Raw genomic sequence first — 27,736 nt, forward strand, 5'->3', positions numbered from 1 at the left:
CGTTAAACCTGGGAACTTTACAGACTGACCCAGACATTGAATCAGTATGTTTATGCCTGAAAGTAATACGACGTTATTGTCGTCGTATCTCAGTTTAGCAACTTAAACTGCTGACGCTCGCCCTGTACCCTGATCTGGGCCCTCTGCCGCGGCACAAGACCTCCGGCGTGCGAGCAGCCATGCCTTCGAGGAGCCCCGAGTTCTTTGAAGGAAGGTTTCTGTTTTCTCAGAGAGCGGGCTCTGGCCCTGTGAGCTGCCTGGCCACAGGCCTGCGCCTCCCCTGAGCCCCCGTGTCCCCCTACAGAGAGGCCAAAGAGCACTGTGGTGACCGGAAGCTGGCCGAACTGATCCCGGGCGCAGCGGGCATGGCCTCGCTCAGGTGTAACGCCAGCGGCGGCAAGATCAGCATCCTCCTCAGCAAGGTGGGTGCGTGGCGGCAGCTGCTCCCCGGACCGCGGCCTCCTCTGGCCGTGCCCACTGTGCCCCCCTCCCCCTGACCACGGCCTCCTCCGGCCGTGCCCACTGTGCTCCCTTCCTGCCACGAGACCTGAGCCCCCACCTGTCCCCGGTCCCTAGTTCCTCTGAGACAGTGGGTCCCCCTGTGCAGGGTCCCCCTCTGCACCTCTTCTCTTTTCTGTACCTTTTCACCAGCCGGCTGTGTTCTCTTGGCACGAGGGGGCAGCAAGGCCCTCTGAGCCTCTGGCTTAGAGAAGGCAAGGACAGCTAGGGAGCAGAGTCTGACAGAAGGGACGCGGACACATCTGTCCTGCCCTGTAGGCAGTGAGCCTTGCTGCCCACGAGTGTTTGCCTGCGAATCCATTCGTTCACCACCTACTTACCGGTTGCCTTCCGGGAACCAGGCACTGTGTTGGGCACCGCGGACACAAGCCGATGCTTAATTAGGAGAGTGTGGCCCCTTCCTGTGGACAAACAGACGTCCATCAGAGACGGTCCAACTGCGGGCCATGCTGGGCGGGAGGCTTCCAGACGAGCATGTGGCAGGGGCAGGGGAGGCACAGGGAGACGCGCCCGGAGTACAAGCAGGTGGTACAGCGTGACCCGAGGGTCTGCCATCCCTGGCAGAGGGTCGAGGCTGAGGCCGGCACGGTCAGTGGGCCATCACACGGGCGCCAGCCTTGGTGCAGGGGCAAGGCAGGACCGTCACATAGCATCTTTCTACAGGTTGCTTCTCAGTGGTGGGGGGGTGTGCAGAAGTCTTCTGGGGGTTGGGGATCATCTGGGGCGGGGGGCACGGATGGGTGGGGACTGATTCCACCCCGGGCAGCCACGTGGAGGTTGAAAGGGGGACGGTGGGGCGTCCTGTCTCAGTGCTGAGTTCGAGGCTCCTCAGGGCGGCACGTGGGCCAGCGAAGACAAGCCTGAGTCTCAGAGGCTAAGTCTGGCTGGAGATGGGGGTCCTCGGGCGGCAGGAGGGCAGCGCCAGAGCCCAGGGGCACAGAAGCAGAAGCAGGGTGGGCATCTCAGGACACGGCACCATCTCCTGCTGGGGTGAATGCATGGCGCGGGCGGGGACAGTGCGGTGACACTAAAGGACAAAAACATCTCTCCTTGCACCAGGAATTCTTGTCTGCGGTGAAAGAAAACATGGCAAAGAAATAAAGTTCAGGCAGCACAAGCGAGCTTGTGGTGAAAACCAGCTGCCCCCAGCCCCGCTGGCGCTCCCCGCGGGAGGGTGCACTTTGGAAAGGAGGGGCTGGCGCGGGCAGTGGTCCACCGTTCCCCTGGACGGGGGGCGGGGGGGGGCAGGAGGCTGGGCACCTTCAGTGTCGCCGACGCATCTCCTGGCTCGTTGTTGGTCTTTCCTCTCGCGGACGGTGTTTGTGATGAGAAACCGCTGCCATCGGGCTTACGGTGTTCTCTGTCTGAAGTTTTGACGGGCTGATCTTCTTGTTTTTCTTGAGTCCTCAGGCCCCATTTAGCATCCTGCCGCCTGGTAAGACAAAGCCTTGCGCAGTCTCCCCGAGTCGTTGGCGTTCGTTCCTCCACCAGCCAAGCTGCTCCCCTTCTCTCGTCTTCATTCGCCTGTGCGAGAACTGGCGCGTGGGGATCCACTCCTCTGTGTCCCTGTGGTTCATCCACCTCAGCCGCACAGCTGGCGTTGGCCCTCCACGGTGTTCTAGAGTTTCTCGGCCCCCTGAAATTACAAAGTACCCCCCGGACAGCTGTCTCAGTGGGACGACGGTGCCCCGACACCCACGTTAGGAGTGCTGGAGTGGCCGGCGGGTCGTGGACGCCACGCGCTTGTTCTCAAACCCACGGGGTGCCAGCCACGCGGTTCCATGAGCCCCGTTCTGTCTTCCCCTAGGCTGACGGCAGCCCCGATTCCAAAATCTGCTTCTACGACGTGGAAATGGACATAGTGACTCTCCTGGACCTCAAGACGGGGCAGATTGATCGGAGGGAGACGCTGTCCTTCAGCGGGCAAGAGACCAAGAAGTAAGGCTATGATTCAGCGGGACCAGTGTAAAGCTAGTGAAAATGATACACAGCTTCCGAGCAGGTGGTGGCCGAGTGACGCTCCAGACTTGAAGGCCCTTAGCAGGTGGTGGTGGAGGAAACCGTGAAGCCACCAGCCCCGACAGTCGGGATGGATGTGAGCCCCTGGGGTCCTGGAATTACCCGGCAGAAACGGGCTTCTGGAAGGGCGGTGGCAGCCATGGGCACACGGCGGCCCGGATGTTGGGGGGGAGTGGCAGTCACTCAGCCTTGTCTGTACCTGGGAAGGGAGCACGTCTGTCTGGGTGGTGGTGTCTTTCTAGAAAAGTAATCACTGCTCTTCAGGGAGTTCGTATGACCTGTGTTTGAGGTCCTGCTGCTGCCAGGGACACGCTCGCCCTGCCCCACTGAGGGCTCACCTCTGACTCTGGAAAGTGACACCTGAGGGCCCAGTGCGCGGCTCAGGACCCAGGGTGCACGCTGCGGCCGGCACCCACACCGCGTGCCCGACAGCAGAGCCCGAGGCCGGCCTTGCCGGGCATCTGCTCCTTTTCTCTGTTACAGTCCCCTCCCACTCCACTGCTGAAACGCTTTTCCAGAACCTTCTTTCTCCTGGGGGCTTAAACTGGTCGCCACTGGTGGCCCTGCCCGAACAGGCCCGTCCTCACCTCTCCCCAGCCTCGCTCTGCTTTCTCGGCCCCAAATGTCCGCTGGAATCTCATTTCCAGAGATCACTCTTGTCTCGGCTGTGTGCTCGGAAACCTCACAGTTCACCTCTCCCTTAGTCCCCTCGGCTGTGACTCGTCCCATTTCCCTTGTTTGAATCATGTCTCAGACTCACGCTTTCCCTCTGCCCTCCACCTTCAAGCCACGTCCTCCCCGGCCCGGCCTGTCACTCCTCCGGTGGCAGCAGGGACAGTGCGTGGCCTCCCCGCAGACTCCCCTCCGCTTCTGAGATCTGACCTTCCTTTGCCTCCAGACCCACCTTGCCTGTGGGCAGCAACACCTACCCCTCGGCACGTGTCCGCCCTACAGGACGCAAGGTCCACACCGGTCCTGGCAGGCGCCCTCTGTGGAGTCTCCAGAGCCAAAGCGTCACGCGCCCTCCGACGCGGCTGCCCTGGGCCTCTTTGACTGGCTTTGTTTGATGTGAGCGTGCCCCCGGCAGGCTGGCTGCAGCGTGCTGTGGGAAGGGGCCCCGGAGCAGGCAGTCTGTGGAGCGCACAGCAGCCTGCGGACGCGGACGCCGACCCTGGGCACGTGCTTCCAGAGCGCATCTCCGCCCTCGGGACTCAGGATGGGCCTTCTCTTTCAGGAGCCCCGCCTTTGCGGACGACAGACTGAGGGATCTCGTTCCCGTGAGCCACTTCTGGGACCAGAGCGAGCCCAGGCTGTTCGTGTGCGAGGCCGTGCGGGAGGCGCGGGGGGCCCCGCTGCAGCCCGGGGACAAGAAGCCCCCCGCCGAGGACGGCCCGGACCCCACGGTACCCTGACTGCGTCGTGGTTGTCTCTTGGTGCAGGGGTCTGGGCAGGTTTACGGTCCTGACGTGGTTTATGGGAAAGCTGGAGGGAGGTTGGTGCCCGTGGAGCAGACTGCCTCCTCGACATGTGGCCTGCGTGGCCTCTGGGTTTGCGTGGCGGCGGGCCCCACCCTCTCTGTGTGCTCCCACTCGGGCTGTCCTGTTTTAGTTCTCCCATGACGTCGAGTGCTGCATATTACTTTCTCCCTGGGACCGAGCCTGCCACCCTAACAGTTAACAGAGCTAACCCATGGCGGGCGTGTGTCCTGGGGCTGGGTCAGCAAGGCCGGTTCCCGCTGACCTCCTCGCCCTGGCCCCTGACCTCCACCCTACCAGGCACCCCCCACCCACCCCCCCGTAGCGTCCAGGACTCTGATGCTTTCCTTACGTACGTTGTCAGAACGTCTGGAGCTCCCTGGGAGAGGCCAGCGGCCGGCTGTGCCTCCCTGTGATGACCTTGTTCCGAGAGGGGTCTGTAGCCGGTCCCAGTAAGTCGGCAAGGGCAGCCAGCCTGCTGACGCTGGCGGCCTTGTGTCCCTGCCAAAGGAAGCCCCCCCTCCCCAGGGTGGCGAGCACAGGGCCCAGGATTATCAGCGGTGGGTGTCTGTGCCCCCAGACATTCAGACGCACGGCCGATCCTTGGTTCTGAAACGCTGAGTGGTAAACAGGTGGCATCTCCGTGACTCTGTGACTGGAACAGGAGACGGCCCCGGGCGGGCAGTGAGGGTGCGCGCTGATCGCCACTCTGGGGCCCTTGCCGACACGCTGACCGGGTGCCGTGTCCGGGCTTCTCGAGGAGGGTGAGGCCCGGGAGGGCTTCGCCACCTGGACCTCCTGCTGCTCCTGTCCACAGGGGGCTGGACGGCACTGCCGCCCCGGTCCCTCCACCCCCCCTCCCCAAGAGCGGATGAGAGAATCTTTCTGCTGCTGCCTTTGAAATGAGAGTCGAGGAGCTGAACAGAAAAACTGACGCCCGAGAGTTCTTTGGTGTCGTTTACCAGCTGGGTGGGGAAAGATTTGTTTTTGCTACAAGGAAACCCGTCCCTAAGAGGGTCTAGCGGCTCTCCACAGAGGATGTGGCACATCCTTCCAGAAGGGGGCTAGTGGATTATCCGCATGAGGCTGTGTGCCCACGTTCATCCTTCTTCTCTGTGTGTCAACATCCTGGCCGTGAACGTGGGGATCAGATGCACGATGGAAGGTGACGTGGTCACACCAGAGCCGACAGCGTCTCCCTCTCCCTCAGGCCGACGTGCTGGTCCTGTCCTTCTTCGTCACCGAAGAGCATGGCTTCTTGCTCCAGGACAGCTTCTCCCGGCCTCCCGCCTACCAGACCCTTCTGGGAATTCAAGTGCCTCACTATTACTTCACGAGGAAGGTGGGAGCCCCGCGAGCGCGGGGCCACGTTCCCGGGTCCCAGCAGGGCGGGGGGTCTCTGGCGGCCACGGCTCACCCCTCATTATGCACCGCGTACCACGTGCTCTAATTTGTGGCCCAAAACTCCAGCAGCTGGGAGGCCCCTGGGTCAGGAAAGTGACAAGCCTTGGCTGTGCCGTCAAGACAAGGTAGCACGGACGTGACGTGTCTGCGGTCCTCGGGTAGGGGACTAATGGTGATGCGGGCGCAGAGGTGGCCCCCGGGGACAGGCCAGCCTGTGGCTTTTCAGGAAGCGTGTCTCACTCACATGTCTGCTTGTTTATTTTCGACGGAACGGGGTTGTTTTCACACACGTGCACGCTCTCAGCTAGCTTGTCTTGCAAAGAGTTGTCTGCCTCCCCTGGGGCTTGGCCTCCTTGTCGCCAGGGTCTCCGGACCCGTGAGTGTCTCGCGGCTCCGCCCACAGCTTTTCTTCATCCCCTTATTTTAAACCATCTCTGCCCTCACGCCGGCATTTTTCTGGATTTCATTCTCATTTCACGTTCCTCAGGAACGTTCGTCTTTCCTTTGACCTGAGGACTGAAAACATCGTGAGAGCGCGTTTATGGTTCCTCCTATCGAGTTTTCCTCCTAATTTCCCTGATTTGGTTTGAAGCAGGGTTCAATAGCGAACAGTCAAGAAAGAGTTCTTGAGATGTTCTGGTACAAAGGGGTGGTTTTATTACGGCAGGGGGACAGGACCCGTGGGCAGAAAGAGCCGCACCGGGGTCATGAGAGGCAGCTGTTACCCTTGGGAGTTGGACGGGCGGAGGATGGTAATGACAAGGAGGTTTCCAAACGGACCGTCCGTACGCTGGGGACTCCAGGATCCCGGAGGCCTGGCTGTCGTCTGGCTGAGGGGGTTTTCCCGCTAGCGAAGCATTACCGACCGTGAAGACAGTGGGGTTCCTGGGGGAACATCTGCTCTGCCGGCCTCAAGTATTTCTCCAGGGCTGCAGGTTAGAAGGAAAGTCAATCTTATCCGCATTTCTGTTGTTCTGCCCGTTATTCCCAGCATGGACTTTGGTTTCTCCCGTTCGCGTGAGCCTTCCGTGTTCCCCTCACCATCCGGCCCCTAGACTTTGCCTTACTCGTACGTGGCCCCTTCTGCTTGCGTTCCTCTGTCCCTCTGCCCCCAGGCTTGTCGGGGAGTCTGATGCCACAGCAGCCCTGGTGTGGGAGCCGCACGCCTACGTCGCTCCGCATAGCCCCTGTCCTGGCTCAGACTGTGGCTTGAACGGCCCGTCACCATGTTGTAATGCAGGAAATAGTTTATGAACTAGATTAGCAACGAAGGGAATCTTATTAACTTGATCTCTAACGTGCTAGTAAGAGGAAGCTGTGAAGCATCGTGTTTCTTTGAAAGCTGCCCTTCTTCTGGATTACTGACCCGTATCCGAGGCCGTCAGCACCGCGTCCAGAGGTCCCCTGTCTGCACACTTGAGGGTGTGGATGAGAACGTGACAACCCAGGGTCCCCAGCTCAGTGCCCCCTCTCGGAACAGAGCTGAGGCTCCGAAACGAGGGCAGCGGCCTCGCTGTGGCGGGTGAGCCACGGCACTCTTGTTTCTGTGAGAATTCCCCGGCACAACCACAGTGGGCCCGGTTCTGATCAGAACGGGGCACCGGGTGCACAGCAGACTGACCGGCTGGAAGTCCGGCCTCTGCCTCACAGTTTGTGCACATGTTTTCTGAAAGTTCCCGCTCAGGGCCGACTCTGCAGCTTTCAGCCTCCTCCTGACGTGACCCGGCCTGTGCTCATCCACCCAGACTAGGGGCTGCCCCAGGCCCTTTGCTTATGCTCTGCTCTGTGCCTGGAAGGGCCTTGCCATCCACACCTGGGTCTGACAAATCCTCCCAGTGTTTCAAGTGCCCCCCCAAAGTTAGAGACTTTAGGTGAACATCAGGGAGCAGCAAGATGAGGGGCTGCTGAGAACCGAGTGGGGGCAGGGGTCACGCAGCAGCAGCCACGGCGATGAGATCTGTTAGGGTTCCTAGACCCAATTCCGCCGTGGCGAGGGAGCCCCCCACAACACGAAGAAAGTCTCAGATACCACCTGGAGGCCTGAGAATTCAACTCCGTTTTTTTCTTTTTTATTTAACATTCATTTTTGGGAGACCGAGAGCGAGTGGGGGAGGGGCAGAGAGAGAGGAAGATACAGAATCTGAAGCAGGCTCCAGGCTCTGAGCTGTCAGCACAGAGCCCAACGTGGGGCTCAAACTCACAGACCGTGAGATCATGACCTCAGCCTAAGTCGGACGCTCAACCGACCGAGCCACCCAGGCGCCCCCGATTTTGTTTTTTTTTTTTTCTTAAAAAGATTTTTTTTACAGAAGCATAGTTAATATCCAAAGTTACACTGGCTGCAGGTGTACAACATAGTGACCTGACCCTTCTGTACACAGCTCTATGCTCAACACAATCCAGTCGGTTCTGACACCGTGCACCCAGAGACAGTGCCTGGTCCCACGGATCATGGCCTCCATCCTGCACCCCCACCCGTGCTCCCGCCACAGGCCACAGAGTGGAGGGTCCTCCTTGGGCTCTTGCAGCCGGTTAGAGCAGCTCCCAGAGGCCAGGGAACCATGTACTCGCGCTTAGCGGTGTGTGGAGGATGCGATAAAGGACACGAGGCAGCAGCCAGATGAAGAGACGCACAGGGCACGTCCGGGGAGGGCGCAGAGCTCCCGAGTCCTCGAGTCCTCGCCGGGTGCCACTCCCCGCACCCCTCCGTGCCCGGAGGCCTGCGGTCGCAGTCCTGGGCGGTTATGGAGGCCTCGCTGGAGCCCTCTGACCAGTGGCGGGTCCTCCCGGCAGCCACCCTGCCCCTGGGCAGAGACCCAAAGTCACCTTCATTCTGAGGCCTTATCATGGGGAAATTCCAGGGGTTTTAGCAGCTGTGAGCTGTGAATCTGTGGGGAAGAAACGTATGGTCGTTTGAGTGACCGAGTACACACTTGTTATCAATGACAACGTCCCAGGAGACCAGGGACTAGCCAGGGGAGCCGGGTCCAAGGAGCGTGGGCCGTGACCACCTTTAGAGAGGCAGAGAACCGGGGCCTTCGCAGAGAGAAAAGCGTATGATGCGGGAGGCGGGGCGCGTGTGGGCCCCAGGCGAGATGGAGCAGAGCAGCACCTGGCAGGGCGGAAGGGAGCAGGGTGGGGAGGGGAAGGGCCCAGGTGCCGTCAGCACGTTGTCTCCCCAGGCCCGTCTGGGAAGCGCTGCGCAGGGTCAGTGGTTCTTCTGAAAAACATCAGTGAGGGTACACGACTAATCTGGGTTATGGCTTTGGAAAGTTCTGCCGGAAATCTTGTTGGCGTTACTTGATTCTAGGGCCCCGTGCCCGTGCGAGACCTCTCGAGGCTGTGGAGTAACCGAGGGGTCGGCATTCGTGAGCTAGAGGCTGAGGGACAGGTCCCTACGCGGGACAGCCTGTGCTTTCTGCTGCCTGAAACCGGCGCCCACAGCTTTCCCGGTGCCCGGCAGGGACGGCGGCCACCTCCGCGCACGGGCACGCATCTCGAGCAGAGGCTCAGTGTGCGTATCCGCTTCCCCGACCCGACAGCTAACGGTGTCCTTTGTCATTCAGCCAGGAGAAGCAGACGGGGAAGACCAGGGGGACCCGGGGCGCCACCGCGTCCCCCACCTGGTGGGCAGGAGACCCCTGCGAGACTTCGTTGGACTGGAGGGCTGCGATAAGCCCACCCAGGATGCCATGCTCGACTTCAGCTTCTTTGTCACCATCGGAGACATGGATGAAGCTTTGAAATGTATCAAGCTCATCAAAAGGTGAGGACTCTGCTCGCTGAGGTATGAGGGCACGTGTGCACCTCCGGGAGCCTCTCTGTAGGCCTCTGTCCCTTCTCGAGGTTCTGAGAAGCAGTAACTCTTCTGTGATTGTGTCACAGAGGATCTCCTGGTTTGTCACCCACGGAGGCAGGTGAATTAGGCAGCACAGCAGGGCGTGGGCAAGCCCAGCTCCCCTCTGCTGGGCTCAGAGTCTCTTGGGCTGCTGTGTATTTGATTGATTTTTAAGTGTTCCGGGTACCTTCTAGTCAAAAGTTCTGCAGTTGCTAGATATTCGCAGTACCTATTCCTCTGGGAATAATTGCTACTAAACAGGAAGGCTTCGGTAACAGACACCTGAAACAGTACAGGGAAACACGGTTAAAATCGCTCTAAATGAAAAAAAAATTTTTTTTAATGTTTATTTTTGAGACAGAGCATGAGCAGGGGAGGGGCAGAGAGAGAGAGAGAGAGAGAGAGACAGAATATGAATCCCAAGCAGGCTCCAGACCTCGAGCTGTCAGTGCAGAGCCTGATGTGGAGCTCGAACCCATGAACCCCGAGATCATGACCTGAGCCAAAGTCGGACGCTTAACCAACTGAGCCGCCCCAGGCGCCCCATGCTCTAAAATGTTTAATCAAAGGCTGTCTCCAAGCAACCTCATCTCCATTCCTGAGAGAATTCAGCAACTCTTCTCAAGAGCACTGACAGGCGTTCACATCCGAAGGGCAGGAAAATTATTACATGGTGAAAGTGAAGCGGGAACACAGAGATGAAAACTGAACCTGTCACCTAGAACAGCCCCTCGTTTGCAGTGATGGTACTTTTCAAACGAGCGCATGACTCCCAGTCCCTTGTCTTATTTCTAAAACTGTGGCCAAACCTTGTTTCTGGAGCAGGCCGTGTCCACACTGACCTCTCTACGAGAGGGCTCTTCACTTGACAGGTGAACCAGAGTGGCTGATGGCACAGCCCAGTCTTTCCCTGGCCTCCTTTCATTTACCATAAACACAATCACAACTACGTGGTTAGCTTTAATACTTTAACGTACCTTAGCATAGTCGTATGTGTGATATTATGAAATCGTACGTCTTTTTTTACGTTATTTTTTTTTGAGAGAGACAGAGTCAGTGAAGGGGTGGGGGGGACAGAGAGAGAGGGAGACACAGAATTCGAAGCAGGCTCTAGGGTCTGAGCTGTGAGCGCAGAGCCCGATGTGGGGCTCGAACTCACGGACCGTGAGATCATGACCTGAGCTGAAGTTGGACGCTCAACTGGCTGAGCCCCCCAGGCGCCCCTGAAATTGTACATCTTAACCGTTTCATTATTCTTTTAAAAATCTATTATTTTTAGCATGTGCTTGGGGGGTGCGGAAGGGTCCATTGTGGAAGGAAGCTCGGAGGGAGGAAGGTCAGACTTAAATGTTCCCATGAGTGTGCTGGGGTGGGACACAAATCTGGTTATTTCTACAGCATGTGATGAGTTTATTGTAAATGGTCAAGCTTTAGATGCTTTTCAGTCGTTCTCAATTGCATTATGATTTTTAAAGCACGAGCCGCACTGCACTGTTTGTCTCCCTGAAGACAGGCTCCACACAGCTACCTCATGTTCACCAGAAGGTCGAAAGAGCGAGGCTTAACGTTTTTTAGTGGGAGGTGGCCTGGCTTGGGGGGAGGCGGCCTCATGTTGGGGGAGGCGGCCAGCGGGCCTCTGATCTGACCCTGGCTTGGTGTGCTACCCGCGGGCCCCAGTGTCAGCTTCCTGGGGATCACTGCCGCCAGGTGGCGCAGGGCCAAGCATTTCAGTGCACAGGAAGCGTCCAGGTGGGTGCGGTGGGCACTCTGTCCTGACAGATGTGGACAGGCATCCGGGGTTCTGGAGGGTGAGGGCCGGTGTTGAACCCCTCGAGTGCAACTCTTCAGTGTTTTCCGTTTGGCCTGGGGAGTAACAGCTGACTCACCTCCTCCCGATTTAGGACCAGTGTCATTTGCAATCAGTGTCGTGTCACGAAGGCATCTGTAGACCACCCAGAATTTGGCTGAAGCTAGGTTGAAGATTTTTATAGGGGAAAAGAGTAAAGCGGTCTCTCTGAATTTTCTTAAACAAATAAATGTTTCCCCCTCTTACCCTGCCAGTGGTGGACCTGTCTTACCACAGTGTTCGTCTGCGGGCCCTTGGTGGAGCAGGAGTGTAAGGGCCTGAGCGACCCACAGGTGTCTTCCCACCGGGCCTTTAAAAATGTTTCAAGCCTTCTCTTCCTGCCGGCCCACAAAATGCCACAAGGCCAGACCAAATTCTTTTCACCCGCGTGGCAGCGTGATGGATAAAACACGAGTTTTAGACAGTGGTGGGAAGTTCGCGTTTTATTTTAACTTAGAAAAATAATCAGGAGCAAAACGGACATTCCTGACACAGTCCTGTCATAAAACCGTAGCCATCTGGTTGTAAATTCTAAGTCACTCGAGGAAGATCACGGACCATTCCGGAAAATCTTCCCGGGTAGTCTGCTTTACCAAAGTAAATGTGACCGAGGACCCACCCCTCAGCAGATAGAGAATAAATTAATCCTAGACCGAGGCGCAGAGTGAGCTGGCTGCCGTCCTTGCACCTGAGGAGCTGCTCTCCTCCTGGAACGTGCGGACAGTGAAGCCCAGTGGTGGGCGCATCAGGAGCGTGGCGCAGGCGGTATATAACCACGTAATATGCTTATGTGTGACGTAGTAAACGTAGCTGTGGGTCGTACATGTATATATGGGAAACCCTACGGATGGCCCGCACGGACAGCCCTGCGGCTTCTACGCTGTTTGGTTATAGTGGACAAAGTCCTGAGCAGGTGTCCCCCAGCGGCCCTCAGCACGGTGACTCCACGTACTCGTTGTCCAGCCCTCGGCGGAACCGCGCGGTCAGGGAGCGGCTGATGACAATCACCCGGGGTGCGATGCAGTCCTCTCTCCTGTGAAGGATGTTCCAGATGAGCATGGCGGCTGCCAGGGTGGCCAGGAGGCAGGCACCAATGTTCAGGTAGCAAGACCAGGACAGGCTGGTGTACGGGCCGATTCTGTAGAACGTCACCAGCCCGATGACCAGGACGAAACCTGCAAGTGAGAGAGGAGAGTTCAGAAAGGCCCGTGTGGCGCCGGGGCAGGACCGGCCGCTCGGTCTGTAGAGCCCTGCGGACACGCAGCCCCTGCTCGCCCCTGTGGGCCGTCGCCCCTTTGTGTGCCACGCTTCAGCGTGGAGCCGCTTTTCATTGGCCTCTGTGGGCCTTTATGACCTTTGGGGGGCCGTCTAGTCCTGGCACGGAACAATTTCCGGGGGCCCCGCGAGAAAGCTGCCTGGTCCCGGCGCACTCTCCCTTTGGTCCAGCAGGGCCGGGCCATTTCCTCTGCGTGAGCTGCTCCCGGCTTGCAGAAATGCTCCATTCGAAAGTAAGGCGTCCCTGACTCTCCCAGTTTATCGGCTCTTGCCTCAGGGAAACGCGGGTTTCGTGCCGGGGGCCTGCCGCCTAGGATAACAGGACACTGGTGTTTGATAGAGTTCAGGGCTGAGTCCGGGCCGGGAGCCCCTACGGGCACGAAGGAGAGGCCCCGCCACTCCTTGTGTGGGTCTCCGACCCCTCAGCCAGGAGGCGCCGGATGAGGTCGCAAGGAGGCGTGATGCCGAGCCGGAGCCGTGGCCGGAGTGGCTGGCGTGGCTGGAGAGGGCAGGGAGGGCTGGGCAGAAGCAGGGGCCTGGGCGGCTCTCACCACACCTCTGCTGTGGCGACCTAGGGGAAGCCGTGTCTTGGAACCCAAAGCACCTGACGAGGACAGAGCTTCTTACAGCGATCCGGACGGAACCCTGGGCGCCTGCCGGACTCGCCCGTGTCCCCTGCCCTGGGCTCTGGCCAGGCCAGCCTCCCGCTGCGGTCCCTCCCCCGCCCTGTGCTGTGACATCCGTCCGTCTGTTCCTGTGGTCCCTCCGTCCCCCACAGCCTCCCCTGCTTTCCTCAGGAAACCAGACCCTGCACGACCCCCGTGGCCCCGGAGCTGAGCCGCAGTGGTGCCAGCTCATGGTTCTGGAAACTTATAAATTAGTGCAGGACGGGGGCAGGGGTAGGGGGGAGCCAGCTCTCACAAGCAGCATGGTGTCATTATCGCGGCACCTTCCAGAAAGCATGAATTAAACATTGATCCACCCCAGTCATGTGCTAAACAATAGCAGCAGTGACTAATCTCTGTTAATTCTCTGCAGTACTTAGGAGAGCTTTTTATACACAGAAAGCTTCTGGATACTTCCTTTCTGTTAAAAATAACTATTTCTCTTTGTCATGCACACTGACAGAAAGAATCTTCTGGCGTTTCTCTTTCCCGGTGAAGAGTGTATCCCTTGCCCGTCGTTCTGTGGCCCCAAGTTTTGTGTTGTCGGGGAAAGGAGTTCGAGTCTGTGTTTTGTGCCATGACAATGAAAACACTTGGTGTGTGCCCCTCAGTTCTCTGTGTCTTTGGGCATTTTCTGCCGGCAAAGGGAGCTCCTCGTGCACCGTTCTCCACAAGGCCTGGCAGGATGGGGCAAGCAGGGAGCACCGGGAGAGCAGGCGAACGCGCAGGGTCGTGCCCGAGGTCACCCAGGAGGCACTGGGACGGGTGCTCCCACAGGGCAGGCAGGAGCCTTCTGTAGGGAGCCAGGCCGAGCAGAGGGCACGCCAGCGGGTGGGAAGGGGTTCACCCGAATGGCCGCCGCGGTCCAAGTCTGTGCCTGCCCGTTGCCGGCGTCCGGCGTCCTTGTGCTGCTTATAGGAATGTCTGTAAACCTCTGCTCTGCGGCCTGAGCCCCGGTTCTGCAGCATCATTTGTGGGGGTGGACGGCCCCTCCCCAGCTCCGCGGCTGACTGGGGTCGGCCGACAGTGCTGAAGAGTAAGGACGGGTCTGCGAAGTCCGTCGCGAGACTTTTTGGGACAGACCGGTGCAGAGCTGGCCCTGAGCCGGAAGGATCCAGGCCCCCTAGCTCACCGGCACCGGAAGGGAGAAGGCGCCTGTCACTCAGATGCGGGTGCCGGGGCCGCCCGCCTTTGCCAGGCCTCGAGTCTCTGCCTCCGCCCTCTGTTAGGCTGCAGCCACGCCGGCCCCTTTTCACTCCTCCGGGAACCCGGGTTCCAGCCTCTCCGGGCCTTTGCTGGCTCAGCCGGCCCGTGCTGGCCCAGCCCTGGGGAGGAAGACTGCGCTCGGAGCTCAGCCTGTCCCCCACTGTCACCCCTGGGCTGGCCGGAGGCCTCCCGGAGGGCCTTCCAGGAATCACTTACGGAGTGAATTATTTGAGACAAACCAGCTAGATCCCGTGGTGCGGAATTAAATGCAGCGTGGGCCTCTGGGAAGGAGGCGTGACAAAGAGCGACTTTATAGCACCCAAGCCCGTCGGAGGGACAGGGCCCTTTAGCCACGATGGCGTCTCTCAGCGTTGGAGCCACAGCGGGACGTGCCAGTTCCCACTCTGCCCCCTGTGCCGGTTTCCACACGCGTGTGCTGTGCGGAGGCTTGACGCGTCCTCGGGGAGCCGAAGCGGCGCTCTTGTCGGGCTAACCAGGGAGGTGCGCCCTGGCCCAGCACGGTGAGTGCAGGTGGGGGAACGCTGCGCCGGGGAAGCAGGCACGAGCCGACACAGACCCTCCCGGAGGGTGGCCACCTGTGGACGGGGCACCTCCAGGCACCGAAGACCCTGACTCACGGGACCCGTCCCCGACGCGTGTGGGTAGAGCGGCCGCCGGCTTCCCACCCCCACCCAGCACCCACGCGCCGTCCGAGCCCTGAGTGGCGGGTGCCCCTCGGGCCCACACTGGCCAGCCTCACGGGGTTGCTGAAATGTATTGTTGCTTATTTTCTCAAGACGAGCACCGCGTATTTCTGAAAGCAGGGTCGCTGTCTCCTGTTGCCGTCCGAGTCTGTTTCTTGCCCCCTCCCTGGGGCCGTGCGGCCCACACGATGCTCAGATTCTGGCGTCACAGCGTGGAGCCGCCTCCGGTGACGAGTAACGTTTTTCATGTTAGAGATGAAGGAACAGGTGGGGGAGGACAGAGTGAGTAAAGAACAAGAATTCACAGGTGCACCAACGAGCTGCGCGTGGCGCCCACGTCCCGCAGTCGTGGGTGACAGAGGTGGCGGCCCCGTGTCAACGTGGAGCCTGCCGGACGGAATCTTAGAGTCCGGCCGGCGGCAGGCGGCACCGGGCGGGTTTCGAGCACAGTCTGCGGTGCGTCTCCCCTCGCTGGCTTGGTTCAGAGGCTGCACCTTACTTGGCTCTTTTTTCTAGGAGAAGTGGGGGGGGAATCTATAGTGAAAACCGGTTTAAAAATCTGCGTTGACATGACTCATCCTGTGTAAAGACCAGTTCAACTCAGAACACGTGTGGTCAGAGAGGAGCTTGACTCCCCAACATTAAAAAATGACTTTAGAAAAGCCTCTCCTCAAGCGGGAAGATGCAAAGAACCTGCCAGAACAGCGGTGCAAGCACGGAACCGCGAGAAGCGCCCGAGCCACGCGGGGGGATGTTCCGTCCGGCAGTGCGAGGACAGGTGACCCTGTCTGGGTTCCCGGGGGCGGTACGAACCGCACAGACACGGGGATGTCCTGTGTGCCCTGTGTTGGCAGTGGAAAGGATGGGGCACATTAGGCACGTGGCCCTTCATGAAGTTCTCCTGCGGGGCGAGGGGCCCGGGTGTGGGAAGGAGCCCCGGCCCCGCCGGCCTCAAACCACGGGCTTCCCGGCTCTGGCACGTGGTGTGGAGACCCCCTGGGAGTGTCCTGGAGGCGGCTCTCCCAGGACTTGTCAGCGATGGTCACGTCTGTCCAGAAACACACAAAAGGGGCGAGTGTGAGCACAGCCTGAATTCTGCATGCGGAGTCAGTTCCATTTTCGCGAATCTGTTTCCAAAGCAAACAGCCGCTTCCTGTGAGCCGGCCACGCGGGCGCTGCGAATCACAGCTCGGCCTGCACGGCGTCCCTTTCCCCTCGCTTCCTTCCTGCCTCCTTCCGAGGGCTGCGGTGCCTGTCACAGGGCCTTCCTGTTGGAGTGACTGTCGAGCACACGCAGGTGGCGTAAGGAGAGACCGTGCAGCTGAACCCTGAACCTTCACACAGCATGCCTGCCCCGTGGTGCCTGCGACTTAGGTGTCGTGACGGCCTCCAGGGAGAGCGTTCCCAGACAAAGAGCACATGGCCCGTCTCGGCACGGCCGCAGCTGGGATGTCCCAGCTTCTGTGAACAGCAGAGTGACGGGGTCCACACGCTCCTTCCTAGAGGGAGGGATTCTGGGAAAGGAAGAGCTGAAGGTTCGACGGGTCCGGTCACCTTTCCACGGAGCTGCAGCTCCCGCGCGGCGCCTGGCATGCCAGGGCTGAGGGCGCCGAGGCCCCCAGAGGACGTGGAAGTGAGCAACAAACGCAGGATGTGGTTGGGGTGCAGACCAGCGCTGTGGAGGCAGGGGCCAAAGACAGAAGAGCACTCTGTCCAGACCAAGCCAAGCCCTGTTCTTCGTGAAAAACAAAAACTCAGATATTCCCACAGGAGGATCCCCGAGCCTACGAATGGCAGAATCCCCACCAGCTCACGAGCTGCCAGGACCGACGACATCAGCATTCTCACGGGCACGGGGTGCTCAGTGTGCGTGTAAATTTTGCCATCCCAAGAAAAAAAAATGCTGATTTCCAGAAGCAGAGCGAGGAAGCCAGAGACGTGGGGCCCAGGAGGTTCTGCCATGATTCTGCTCCCAGGGTCGTCCCGCTGGAGTTCTGGAGGCTTCGCGTCTGGAGGAGGAGCGGGCTGGTGAAGGTTGGCGTCTACTGGCTGGGCCACGTGTGCAGGGACCCTGCACTCTGTGCAGTGCCAAGGGACAGGGAACAAGCCTGTGAGCTCGGGGCTGCTCGTCAGCGGCCCAGAGGACGTGAGGAGTCACTGGACAGGGGTCCCGAGGACAGCCCGGTGCTGTCATGAAGGGGTTCAGCACAACGCAGAACACTGGCCTGCGCGAGTCGGTTGTTCATCTGTCCTCAAACTACAGCGTTTCGTGGTGGGATTGTGCTGTACGGAAAGCCCTCGGTCTGAAAAAGCTGCAGGGCCTCTCGGATGACAGACGAGGAGGCTGGACTGAGATTCTGCAGACGTGGAGATGAGGGGCCACTTAGGATCAAAGCTAATAAATTGTAAACCAGGAGTCACATCAAACGTTACAAAGTCGCGGACGCTTGAGACGGAGGAGAAGCCTTACACCACAGTCGATTTGTCACCAGTGGACCCAAAGCCAGGGAAGTGGGACGCCTGGACTACGGGCCCCATGCTGGGACATCACAGAGGGACTGGAGTTTTCCTCAGCGCCCCTGGGCGTCCCCGACACAGTGGGCCCAGCCTGGGTCGGCCGTCGGGGCCCTTGCTGCAGCGCGGGAGGACTTCCCGGTCTCCGGAGGGGCTGGGAGGTGCCGCACATGCTCTCCGGTGAGCAGTGGGGGTGAGGGAGGGGTGTGGAGGAGGGAACAGATGAGCGGCCTAGTCCTTGGGTCCCCCACCGCGTCATCAGGCAAGACAAGAAGCAGAGACTGCTAGCTGAGGGCTCTCGGGACTGGGGCCTCACCCCCAGGAGAGCTCAATGCAGTTATTGCAGGGAGGCCAGCCGCGTGGGACCCCGACGCCAGCCTGAATGTGCACCTGCGGCCACAGTGCTCTGAGACCACTTCCGCGACGAGCAGGGAGTTGCCCTTCAAAGGTGCAGCTCGACTGAGGAACAGAGCCCTGAATAGCCGTGAGAGTGTCCCACCTGGAAATAATCCGCCTGGGGACAGATTTGGTTGGCTCCCGCACGGCAGCTGGAGCCCGGGGGCCACTGGCACCTCACAAGCCATAGGTGGGGTCAACTTAGGAAAGTCCGGAGCCACCAGCGTTCTGGCAAGGAGGAGACTCCCCTCCCCGGTGCTGGCTGCTCCGGCACGCACGCCAGGCTCCGTGGGGAGTCTTCGGCTGACCCAGGAGCCCTGACGACGCTGCCCGGTGGCATCCCCAGCAAACACGAGGTTGGAGGTCAGGGTAATCACAGCGGCAGGTGTGGCTGAGCCTGCACCTCGGGTCCCGGCTGCCCAAGAGCACAGGGTGAGGTGGCTCATCCAGGGCCTCGGAGCCTGGTGCAGCACCTCGACACCCCAGGAAAAGCCCCAGTATGCTCAGGAACCCTCCAGAGCAAAGGAGCCTCCCTGTGACGCGCCTGCCGGGCAGGCTGCCCGCCGAAGCCGCCCTCGACTGTCTTGCTCCGGGTGTCGCTTAGGTGTCTGATGCAGGGTCCGATGGCCACCTGCGTGCGGTCATCAGACCAGGATGACCATGCGTTTCATGCACACGAGCAGGGAGACCAGACACGGACAAGCGAGAGAATAAAGGACAGGGGAAGGGTCGGCAGAGCCAGCTGCTGGGAGCCTGTATGGGCACACGGCCATAGCAGGGGGCCGCCCATGGCGGCTGTTCACCCTGGGATGGGGTCCGCCAGGCCGCCACAGCCGCCATGGGAGCTGTTGTCACAGGGAGCACGTGGAGGCCACACGGGGATGTTAAACGTGGGCGGAGGTGGAATAAGGGACAGAAAGCGTTTCCAACTCTAAAGCAAATTAGAATTACACGTGGAAAGTTCTACAAGGAGGCGGGAACCTCCCGTGTGGCAGCTGGAGCAGGTGTGAGGGACAGAGCGGCGGACAGGAAGGGAGTCTGGCCCCTGCACGCTCCAGCTTGCCCCGCCGCCCCGCAGACTCGCCTGCACCATCTCTCCCTGCTGCCCACCCTCTGGCCCCGGCACTGGGGACTGAAGGTTCGCTTGCATAACAGGTACCAGCAGGCATTTCCCCTCCTGGGACAGGATATCCCGGCGCCCTTCAGTCTCTCCCTGACTGTTTAAAGCAGACCAGAGCACAGGAAAAAACCTAACTCTAAAATTAGCAGCGTGGTGGCAGAAAGGCACACGGCTGCATTCTGTACTGTTTGTCAATGAAACAAGTCTAAACACGGCCAAGTGCATTTCCTTTTTGGGCAAAACAGACCTGTGGGGGTGAGGGCAGGGCGCCACCAGGAGACGCCTGCAGGGGCAGGAGGGGCCCCAGCGCCCCTCGGCGCTCCTGGCTCTTCCCGGCGGCCTCCGCCTGTGTGATGGTCTGTGCGCCCGGCCCCATGGTCTGGAAACGCCCGGGAGAGAGAGCGCCTGCCCCACAGGCAGGACAGGCCGCGGGGCGGCCTGGGCTGCCGCCAGGCAGCCGGGTTTACCTAACTGGGCCCCCGGGCTGCCTTTTCAAAACTATGTTATCTGGAAACAACACTGTCTTGCTCTGAAGCGAGGGCTCGCAGGAAGTGAGCCGACCATTCGACGCCAAACCTGCCATTTCTCTCCGGTAATTCTAATAAAAGATGCCGTGGTCCGTTTGGGCTGCCGCGGGGAGTTACTTCCAGGATCCAGATCTGTCCCTTTCTTTGCTAGGTTGTCACTGAATGTCTGTTCCTCATCTTCCACTTCCTTCTGGGAGGGGTGGAATTTCAGATAAGCTCCCTGTGGTAGGGGTGGGCAGTCTCCACGAGGCCAAGGACCCCGTTTCTGCCTCATGGGCCTAAGGTCAGCAGAGGGCAGAGGGGTAGTTTTCTGGACAGCCACCGTCCTTTGGGATGTCTGTGTTTCTACCCACAGCCGTGGACGAGGCAGAGGCCGAGGTGATCAGACATCCCAGCCCACCTGCCCCTTTAATTCTCAAGACCAGCCTGCTGGGGGCAGACAGAGGGGCCGGTGGGCTGGCAGTTTGCCCCGACCCCCACGGATTGCGGGTGGCAGAGCCGGTGTGCATGCCCGGCACCCCTGCCCCAAGGCGACTCCTTCCTGGAAGCCTCCTGGTCGGCCCTCTATGCTCCCGGGCCCTGTGGGTGACGGGGCCGCGGGGAAGTGACCGGCCCAGGACCACCCGCCTTCTATGAAAAGGCGCAGGAAGGCCTGTTTCCAATTCCCGATTCCCACCCGGGTCATTCGCAGCGTGTGAATTCCTGCCAGTCGGTCAGCTTCCCTCTCCAGAAAGATAAGGGCCGGGGGCCATTATTCCCGGAATGATTCACTTCAGACTTCCTGCCGTTTCTTTCGCCGGGTTTGTTGGAACTATACCTTCAACTTTGGGGCGTGCTGCAGTTCTCTGCTGGCAGGAGAGGCAAGCGGGTCGGCCGATAACGTCCCCACACCCTGGCCACGCCGTCCCCGCTTCCGACCGCGATCGTGCTTTCCCCAGCAGGCAACGGGGGACCTGAAATGCCCCCAGGTTTCGGTGATCAGGAAAACTGAGCTGGCGGCCAGAGCCGAGGGCGCACCAGCAGAGAAGCCCCTCTACTCACCGGGGTCACCTGGACAGCTTCCGTGGCTACCTGCGTGGAACCTCCCAGAAGAGTCGCACTCCTCATTTACGACTCCCACCACCCCTCTCAGCTTTTCAGGACCACGGGTGCGTCCGCACCCTCCCTGTCCTGCTACCCCCAACAGCCGCCCCTAAGGCCTCGCCACTCTGCGGCCTCCCGGCCCGCTCCCGTGGCAGCACGGGCGGTGGGCGTGGGTGCCAGGACACGGCGCGTATGCTCGGACACTGGTGTCCTCTCTGCTTTTTGCTGCTCACGAAAAAGGGCCTGGAGCTGAGCCGGGCCGGAACCACGAGCTTGCCCAGACCTCCCCGCTGGCACAATGTGAGCGGGGAAGGCAGAGGCGTGGGCTCAGGTGGGGGCTCTCACCCTGCCTGCGCCAGGCTGCTGCACTGTTGCGGGAGGACCATGAGTCCAGACCACCATCCACACCGGCTCCGTGGTCCCAGACTATGGGAAGCAGAGCAGGTCACTCTAGAGCCTCAGCGGCCGGTGTTAAAATGGAAAAAGGCAGGAGCTCAGGAGTGAACAGAAATGCCCATCCGGACGCTTCCTGTGTCTTCACTTCCCCATGCGTGTTTTTGTGTCATTTCCACCCCAGCGACGGGCCAGAGGGTGACCCACAGGGGTTGTGGTGACAGGAGAAGGCCACAGCGGGCCCACCGGCCCCCCACGAGCTGAGGGTGCAGTCGCTCTGCCTTCCCCGGGGCCCGAGGCTACCTACTTGCCAGCTGGAACGCGGCGGCCATGGCCTCCTCCCAGCACTGTGAATCGGGCGACATCAGGGGCAGGCCCGTCAGACCCAGGACGAAGGTGAGCTGGCCCGCAGCGAGTGCCGCCGTGGCCACCAGGTTGCAGGCGCGCATCATGTCAAACTGCACTGTGAGAACGACAGGGGGAGACGGGTGGTCAGCTCGGGTCGGGACTCCACGTGTGCCCGGAGCCCCGCGGCCCTCTCTCCCTGGCTCCTAGCTCTCCACTCCCCTCGCGCCCCAGTCCCGGGAGCCAGACGCACGGGGGATGCACCACAGACGGGGTCAGGGCTGCGGCGCTGCCTCGAGAGGCCCGTGGAGAGACCTCCCACGTGCCGGGCAGCAGAGCGCCGGCCTGCAGGAGTGCGCCCACCGTGAAGTCGGACCCCTACCGCACGGAGCCCCCGCCACGAGAGCAGAGGACCGGCCCCACCGGGCCCCAGCCCGCGGTGGTATCTGTGACTCGCCCGCGGGTGGGCAGGCGGCCTTCAAATTTCGCAGCCGAGGAGCCCAGAGGGAACAGGGCCGCTCCTGCCCACTGTGTGTCCAACGGCTTCCTCCTTGCCGTCGTCCCCGAGCACAGACCCGCACAGGGCTGTAGCAGTCAGGGTGGCCCTGCGGGCAGAGAGGCTAATGAAAGGAGAGGAGGAGGGAGGGGCCGCAGGAGGATGACAGTCCCCACGGCTGGACACCTTCCGGAGCCGGCAGCTGCCTTTGACCTGGCTTGCCGTGTAGATGAGCTATGTAGACGGTGAGCGTGGCCGGTTATGCCCTCCCACAGGGAAGACACCGCTCTCTCGCCCTGTGGGCTGACAGCTCACACTCCGTGCGTTTCAAAGTCGCCTTGAAAAAGTCCCTGCGGTTGCTAGAAGGCCTGACGCTCCTCTGACCCAGTAAACGGCAGGGGTGCCAGAGGCCGGACCCGGCGAGTGGGAACTCCTGGTGCAGAGCGAGGCACCGGCACCGGCACCCGCGCTTCCTCGCCTCCCCCCCCGGGCTGCGAGCCAGGCTTCAGGCCGATTTGCTCAAACTTTCCTGGCTGCCCACACGGTCTTCGGGGCACAACCCAAGTCGCGGCCAGCCTGACCAGTGGCCACACGTGCGTGCAGGAGACCAGACGGGCCCTGCTGTGCGGACGGAACCGGCTCCAGGCGGGTCCTTCCCGTGCACGGGAAGACTGGCCGGCCTCCCTCCCCGTGGAGGCCCCGCTCTTCGTATGCTCTCTGGGGGGCTCTTCTCGCTCTGCGTTCTTTGCTGTTGCTTGTACCGATACGTGACCACACACAAGTTTCTTCCACGCTAAAAGGCGGTCGAACGCGGGAGGTGGGGGCGACCTCAGAGACGAGGGGCGGTAAACACGGTGGGCACTAACAGCCCAGGACAGCGGGCACTCCGGTTCAGAGCCAGACCCGGGGGAGGTAAGGCTGGAGGAGCACAGAGGAGAGTGGCCTGCGTGGCCCCGGGAGCCAGGGCCCTGCCCTCCCGCTCGCCTGCCCCCAGCTCTGTCCCAGTGCACTGCCCGCGGCCCCGCGTGCCGCCCCCACCCCCTCAGCCTCTGCCCCTGTGGACGTGAGGATGTAGGCCAGAGGGTACAGCACCGACTGCCCGAGCCCACTCCCCTGACCAGCCGCGGAGGACCTGCCCGGCAGGCGTCCGCCACGCCCAGGGTACGTGACCTTGTGCATAGCCTGGCAGCGGCACCCAGCAGAACTGCGACATGAGGGACTGAGGCCGGCAGTGTGATGCGCACAGTTGCGCCTGGGGCCCCGGAGCCGTACACGTTTACCCGTGCCGCGCCTCGCTTCCAAAAAAGGCTAGGGTGCTGGACGGAATGCCTGGAATCCGGAGCTGTGAAACACGCGCAGAGAGCCACGCTGCCGGGGACTTGGGTGGTGAGGTCTCCATGGGAGCTAGGGGAGGACCTCGGGGACGCTGCGTCCCCACATCACCTCACGGGGACGAAAGCCACCTGAGCAATGGTCCTGGAGGACAGGACCCCGTGTGCATGGGGGGCCAGCCCCGGATCCCCGGCCCGGCACACTTGGGACACCCTGCAGCGGGGTCCCCTGACCCGTCATGGCGGGTGGTCCCTCGCCATGCTCGCTCCGTGAGTGTAGAGTGGCTCTTACCGGGCCGCGCAGGGGCCCCCAGAGCAGAGCGGACGAGCGTGTCCGCCATCCCCCCGCCTGCCTCAACATCTGGAGTCTCTCGGGCCCCGAGAAGGGAGCTCGGAGCAGATTGAGTCCGGCCTGACGCCACACACGCCTGCCTGTCGCGGACGGAGACGACCGCGGAGCCTGCAGGTGTTCAGGGCTGAGCTGGCAGGTGCTGGCGGAGTGCCGCTGCTCCCTCCTGCCCCATCCCTGCGCCCAGCGGAGCTGCACGCCGGGTGCTGGTGTGACAGGTGGCAGGCGCGGGCCGGGAGATGAGGTGCCAGAGCCCCCGCAGGAGCGCCGGGCAGCGCGCAGTCCACCTGGTCGCCGCTCCTGCTGCCCTGCGCTCGCGCCCTGGGGCAGGTGAGAAGCGTGTCAGCAGCTCAGTCTCCCTCACGAGAAGCTTCCGTGGCCTTTCCCTCATTTGCGGCGAATATTTGACACTCGTGTCGGTTAAGGATTAGCTCCACAGATGCCGTACCCGTGGGAGGATGTCCTAGAAGTCTTACGAATTGCTGATCAGGTTGTCGGGGGATGCAGGCAGCTGGCCGGGTGGGAAGGGGGTCTGGAGGCAGAGCACGTCCCAACCCGTAAATCCTCCTCCTGGCCTCGGCAAGGGGACAGAGCGTCTGGACGCCCAGGGCAGGCACCAGCTGGAGCTTGAGGCCCGGGCAGGGGCTGGGTGATGTGGGCTGCCTCTGGGCCAGGGGTGCTCTGTGGGCCAGGACAACCTCAGAACCCAAGAGGCCTGCTCTCCACCAGCCAGTCTCCTGGCACCCAAGTTCAACTGCACTGAGTTTTGAGAGCTTGCGGAAAAGTTTGAAATTCCTGCTTGTGACGGAGGGGGAGGGGCTGACAGGCACAGCCCCTCCCTGCCAGAAGACCCCCAGACCCAGAGGAAGGGGCTCTGAGCGGAAAAACTGGGGTGGCCTCCCCACAGGGACCTTGGTGGAGCACATGCCTCTTGCAGCCTCTGTCTCTGCCTGTGGAATGGGACCCCACCCCCACCCCGGCCCCTGAGCCGGGCAGGGCCCCCAGCACGTGGCAGGTGGGGGTAGTCACCGATGAGGACTCTGGGGACACCCTCCGAGAGCAGTTACAAAACCCCACTGAAGCCTCACGTTCTCTAAAGGACCAGCTCGAGTTCGGTCTCCTGCTGATCTTGGAGTTAGACCCTCAGCAGTAGCTTCACAGGGTCCACTCCGGAAGACCTCTGCCTGTCAGCCACTGTGACCACATAGGTGACACATGAGGTAACAAGCGTCTTACACCTGTGAGCCCTCTGCTCCCCTACCTTCAAACCTGACCCCACGGTCAAAGTCCTGTTCCCACCTTCCAGAGTGGTGAACAGACCGGCCGCGGGCCACCAGCTGGGCGGGGACAAACCCGTGAGGGGCTCTGCTCTCCAGAGCCACTGTCCTGAGCCCCTTCCTTGCCCCCAGGCTGGTCCCCTCCCAGAGGTCCCGTCTGCCATCTGACCCGAGTCGCTGCCTGAACGACTCTGTCAATCCGTGGAATGAAGTCAGAACTCAGCCGTGTTTTTAAGCTTCTTGCTTATTTCACTAACAATCTGTATTTTCCATCAAGGAAAGTGTATTTTCCTTGATTTGGTTAATGTATCTGCCCCATAGCTTTGCCTAAAGGCAGAGAAAAGCCCCATGCTCCCCCAAGAATTCCACCCAAAAGGAGCCAGAGTCAGGTCTGGCTCAGCAGAACTGTGGCCGGGGCTCCCCTGGAGGGTGGGTGCCGAGCTCGGGGTTTACCCGGGTCCCCATCACCAGGCGCGCGCCCCACGCCCATGACGTGCCCCGACCGTTCTAAAGGAGACGGAGAAGTCGGCAGACTTACGTTTGACGGTGCCTCGAGCCTCCTGGAAGCCTGCCGCCTCGGAGCCCCAGCCCAGGGCCTCACAGTCTCTGGCGTCCGCCGGCCCCGGCCGGGCCCCGGGGCTCGGCCCTCCCCGGGTCCCATCTGCCAGCCAGCAGGACTTCCACAGCCCCACGCTCCGCCTGCGCCCGTCCTCCAGCGTCTGGTACACCCAGTTGGGGGTGAAGGCCGCCGCGTTGTTGAGGACAAGAGAGACCAGGGCCACCAGCACCGCTGTGGCCACCAGTTTCTGAACAGTCATTGCTGACTGCCGGTGCCGTCCGCTTGTCCTGGAGAAAGTCCCAGCCCCGGTCAGTCGCTGTGGCCAGGGAGAGCCGAGACCAGCTAGGGGCTGCTAGAGGACATCACCGCTCATTCTCAGAGGCGTCTGGAAGGCCCATGTGACAGGTGCCGGTGAGCCCACCTGGGCCCGTCCTTACCCTCCCTCCTGCACCTGGAGCAGGGCCAGGCCCCAGCTGCAGCCAGCCTCTCCGCCCATCCCGGGGAGGGATCCGGGGCGCCAGCAACAGTCCAGAGTGGTGCGTGCGCCGTCTTCCTGAGAAGCTAGGCCTCTCCTCCCCGTGAGCCACCGGAGAGGCGGGCGGCGACGTGGGGGTATGTCCCGCCTGGCTCCCTAGGACCAGCTCCTCGGAGCAAACCCAGCAGCCGGGCTCCGAGCGGGGCCGGTTCAGCTGTGCCGGAGCGCTTCAGCCTCTGGCTGCCCGAGCCCCTGCCCTGTGCCTCCGCCACGGAACAGCCAGTCCTGGAAGGCAGAGGGCCTGCTGCGGGGAAGTGCCTGTGCGTCTGTGTGTGTGCGGCGCGCGCGTGTGTCCCCCCCTCGGCAGAGAGGAAATGGTTGTTTTTGAGGCTGTTTTTTGTGAGCTGGATGGAGGGCGTAGCCAACTGCAACAAAGAGCGGCAAGGCTGCTGCAACCAGACGCCGACAGGACACGTTTCCTGAGAGGAGAGCGGGGGGCTTCTGAAGCCCTGCTCCGGGGCCCTCCTCCCCTGCCCTCCCGGAGCAGACCCACGGTCCCGCCAGCCTGGCACTCGAGCACCACGAAGCAGCCACGGCGGCAGATAACCGCCCGGAGCATGAGCCCCTGCGCTGGGCCTGGGGACATCTGCACCCAGCTCAGGACGGGCAGGGCCCTGGTGGCCAGTCACCGGCTCTAGGGATTTGCCGGCCGTTCCCCCAGCGCGTAGGTGCCGGCAACCCACAGTGCCCCGGCCCTGGTCGTGGCAGTTCACAGATGGTGGAGGAAATGGCCGGGCGTGGTAGAGAGGCCTCCTGACACAGGCCTTTGCCTGGGTCGGGGCCACACCTGCAGACCTGCCGGGCCAGAGCATTGTCCTGGACGTGCAAGAAGGTGGGCTTCTGGACGTGCAGGGCAGGTGCCCCACCAGGGCCTGAGGGCAGAGGGCATGTCCCTGCCGAGGGGGCTGCAGCCCCTCTGCGTGTGCAGACACTCGGGGGAGGCCGTGCCACCCCACTGGAGAACCCCGTGCCCGACCGGGGCCCGGGAGCGGCTGTGCACAGAGAGAGCGGCGCCCGCGCCCCCCTCTACAAACACACGTACCCTGGACGTCGCGCGGGGAAAGCCCTCGGGCCCCTCTGGCTGCTCGCCGCCTTCACTAGCTGCCCGGCCAGCACCGGGCGCCCTCGTTATGGGAGAGGAGGCCACACACCTGCGAGAGGGGCCCGACAACCTGGAGAGGGACGGGCTCGGTCCCCTCGGCTTGGCCCTGTCGGCACCTGGGACGCCTGTACCCTGCTCGCCTGCCGCTTCTGGAGCTCTGGAGAGTTCCAACGACTTCGCCACCTCGTGTCCTGGAAGCCTCGGCCCCTTGTGTGTGTGTGTGTGTGCGCAGGGGGAGGGGTTTCAGTTTTACATTTCATTCAATGGCTAGCGGTAATCGTGAGATTAGTAAGCGTTGTGTTCAAAAAGTACATTCAAGCTTGCCGCGCCATCGGTCTCCAGGACGGTCAGGTACCTGGAGTCACAGACTTTCCCCACGTGACCCGTCATGTAAATCAGACTTAGTTTCTCACCAGCGTTGATAAAAGCAGACCCAGGGAGAGAAGTCGGTCTGGGGTCACGTGCATGGTCTTAACATGGCGAGTGCTTAGGCTGCGCTGATTATCACAACATCAGGATGGCGGGAACAGTCACAGCCCCCCCGACTTTGCATCCCATTCTTGTGGGGGGGGGGTTCCTGTGCCTGCTGCCTCGGGGAGCCCCACGCCACCAAGCCTATGACCCTGAAAGGCGGTTGGGGGAGGGGTGGGCAGGTCCTTGGAGGATCATAAGTCTCAAGACAACGTCTGTGCTTTGGATCCCTGATGGGCTTTGCTCGTGTCACAGCACGTGTCCTTTGTAGCAAACGTGCCGGCTGA

The 27,736-nt window shown here is 61.4% G+C and overlaps 2 protein-coding genes and 1 non-coding gene across 9 annotated transcripts in view; 1 reads left to right on the top strand and 2 right to left on the bottom strand.

The window, feature by feature from the left end:
- IFT140 (intraflagellar transport 140) overlaps positions 1–27,736 on the top strand; it is a 79,174-nt gene that overhangs the window by 32,771 nt on the left and 18,667 nt on the right. For all 7 annotated transcript variants that reach the window (XM_045462046.1, XM_045462043.1, XM_045462042.1 and 4 more), the window contains 5 exons: positions 305–422; positions 2,327–2,457; positions 3,773–3,941; positions 5,224–5,355; positions 8,984–9,183. In XM_045462046.1, coding sequence (XP_045318002.1) covers positions 305–422; positions 2,327–2,457; positions 3,773–3,941; positions 5,224–5,355; positions 8,984–9,183 — 750 coding nt within the window. The remainder of the gene's footprint in view (positions 1–304; positions 423–2,326; positions 2,458–3,772; positions 3,942–5,223; positions 5,356–8,983; positions 9,184–27,736) is intronic.
- TMEM204 (transmembrane protein 204) lies at positions 11,530–26,599 on the bottom strand. Its single transcript, XM_045462062.1, has 3 exons — positions 25,321–26,599; positions 21,292–21,447; positions 11,530–12,276 (listed from the first exon to the last, which is right to left on the bottom strand). Exons 1-3 carry the CDS (start codon positions 25,598–25,600, stop codon positions 12,032–12,034), a joined length of 681 nt encoding a protein of 226 aa, XP_045318018.1. The 5' UTR covers positions 25,601–26,599; the 3' UTR covers positions 11,530–12,031.
- Positions 27,383–27,514, bottom strand: LOC123589848. Its single transcript, XR_006708492.1, has one exon. It is a non-coding gene; the product is annotated as a small nucleolar RNA SNORA72 (small nucleolar RNA).

This window comes from Leopardus geoffroyi, chromosome E3 (genome assembly GCF_018350155.1).
Source record: "Leopardus geoffroyi isolate Oge1 chromosome E3, O.geoffroyi_Oge1_pat1.0, whole genome shotgun sequence".
In the NCBI taxonomy this organism is placed as follows: domain Eukaryota; kingdom Metazoa; phylum Chordata; class Mammalia; order Carnivora; family Felidae; genus Leopardus; species Leopardus geoffroyi.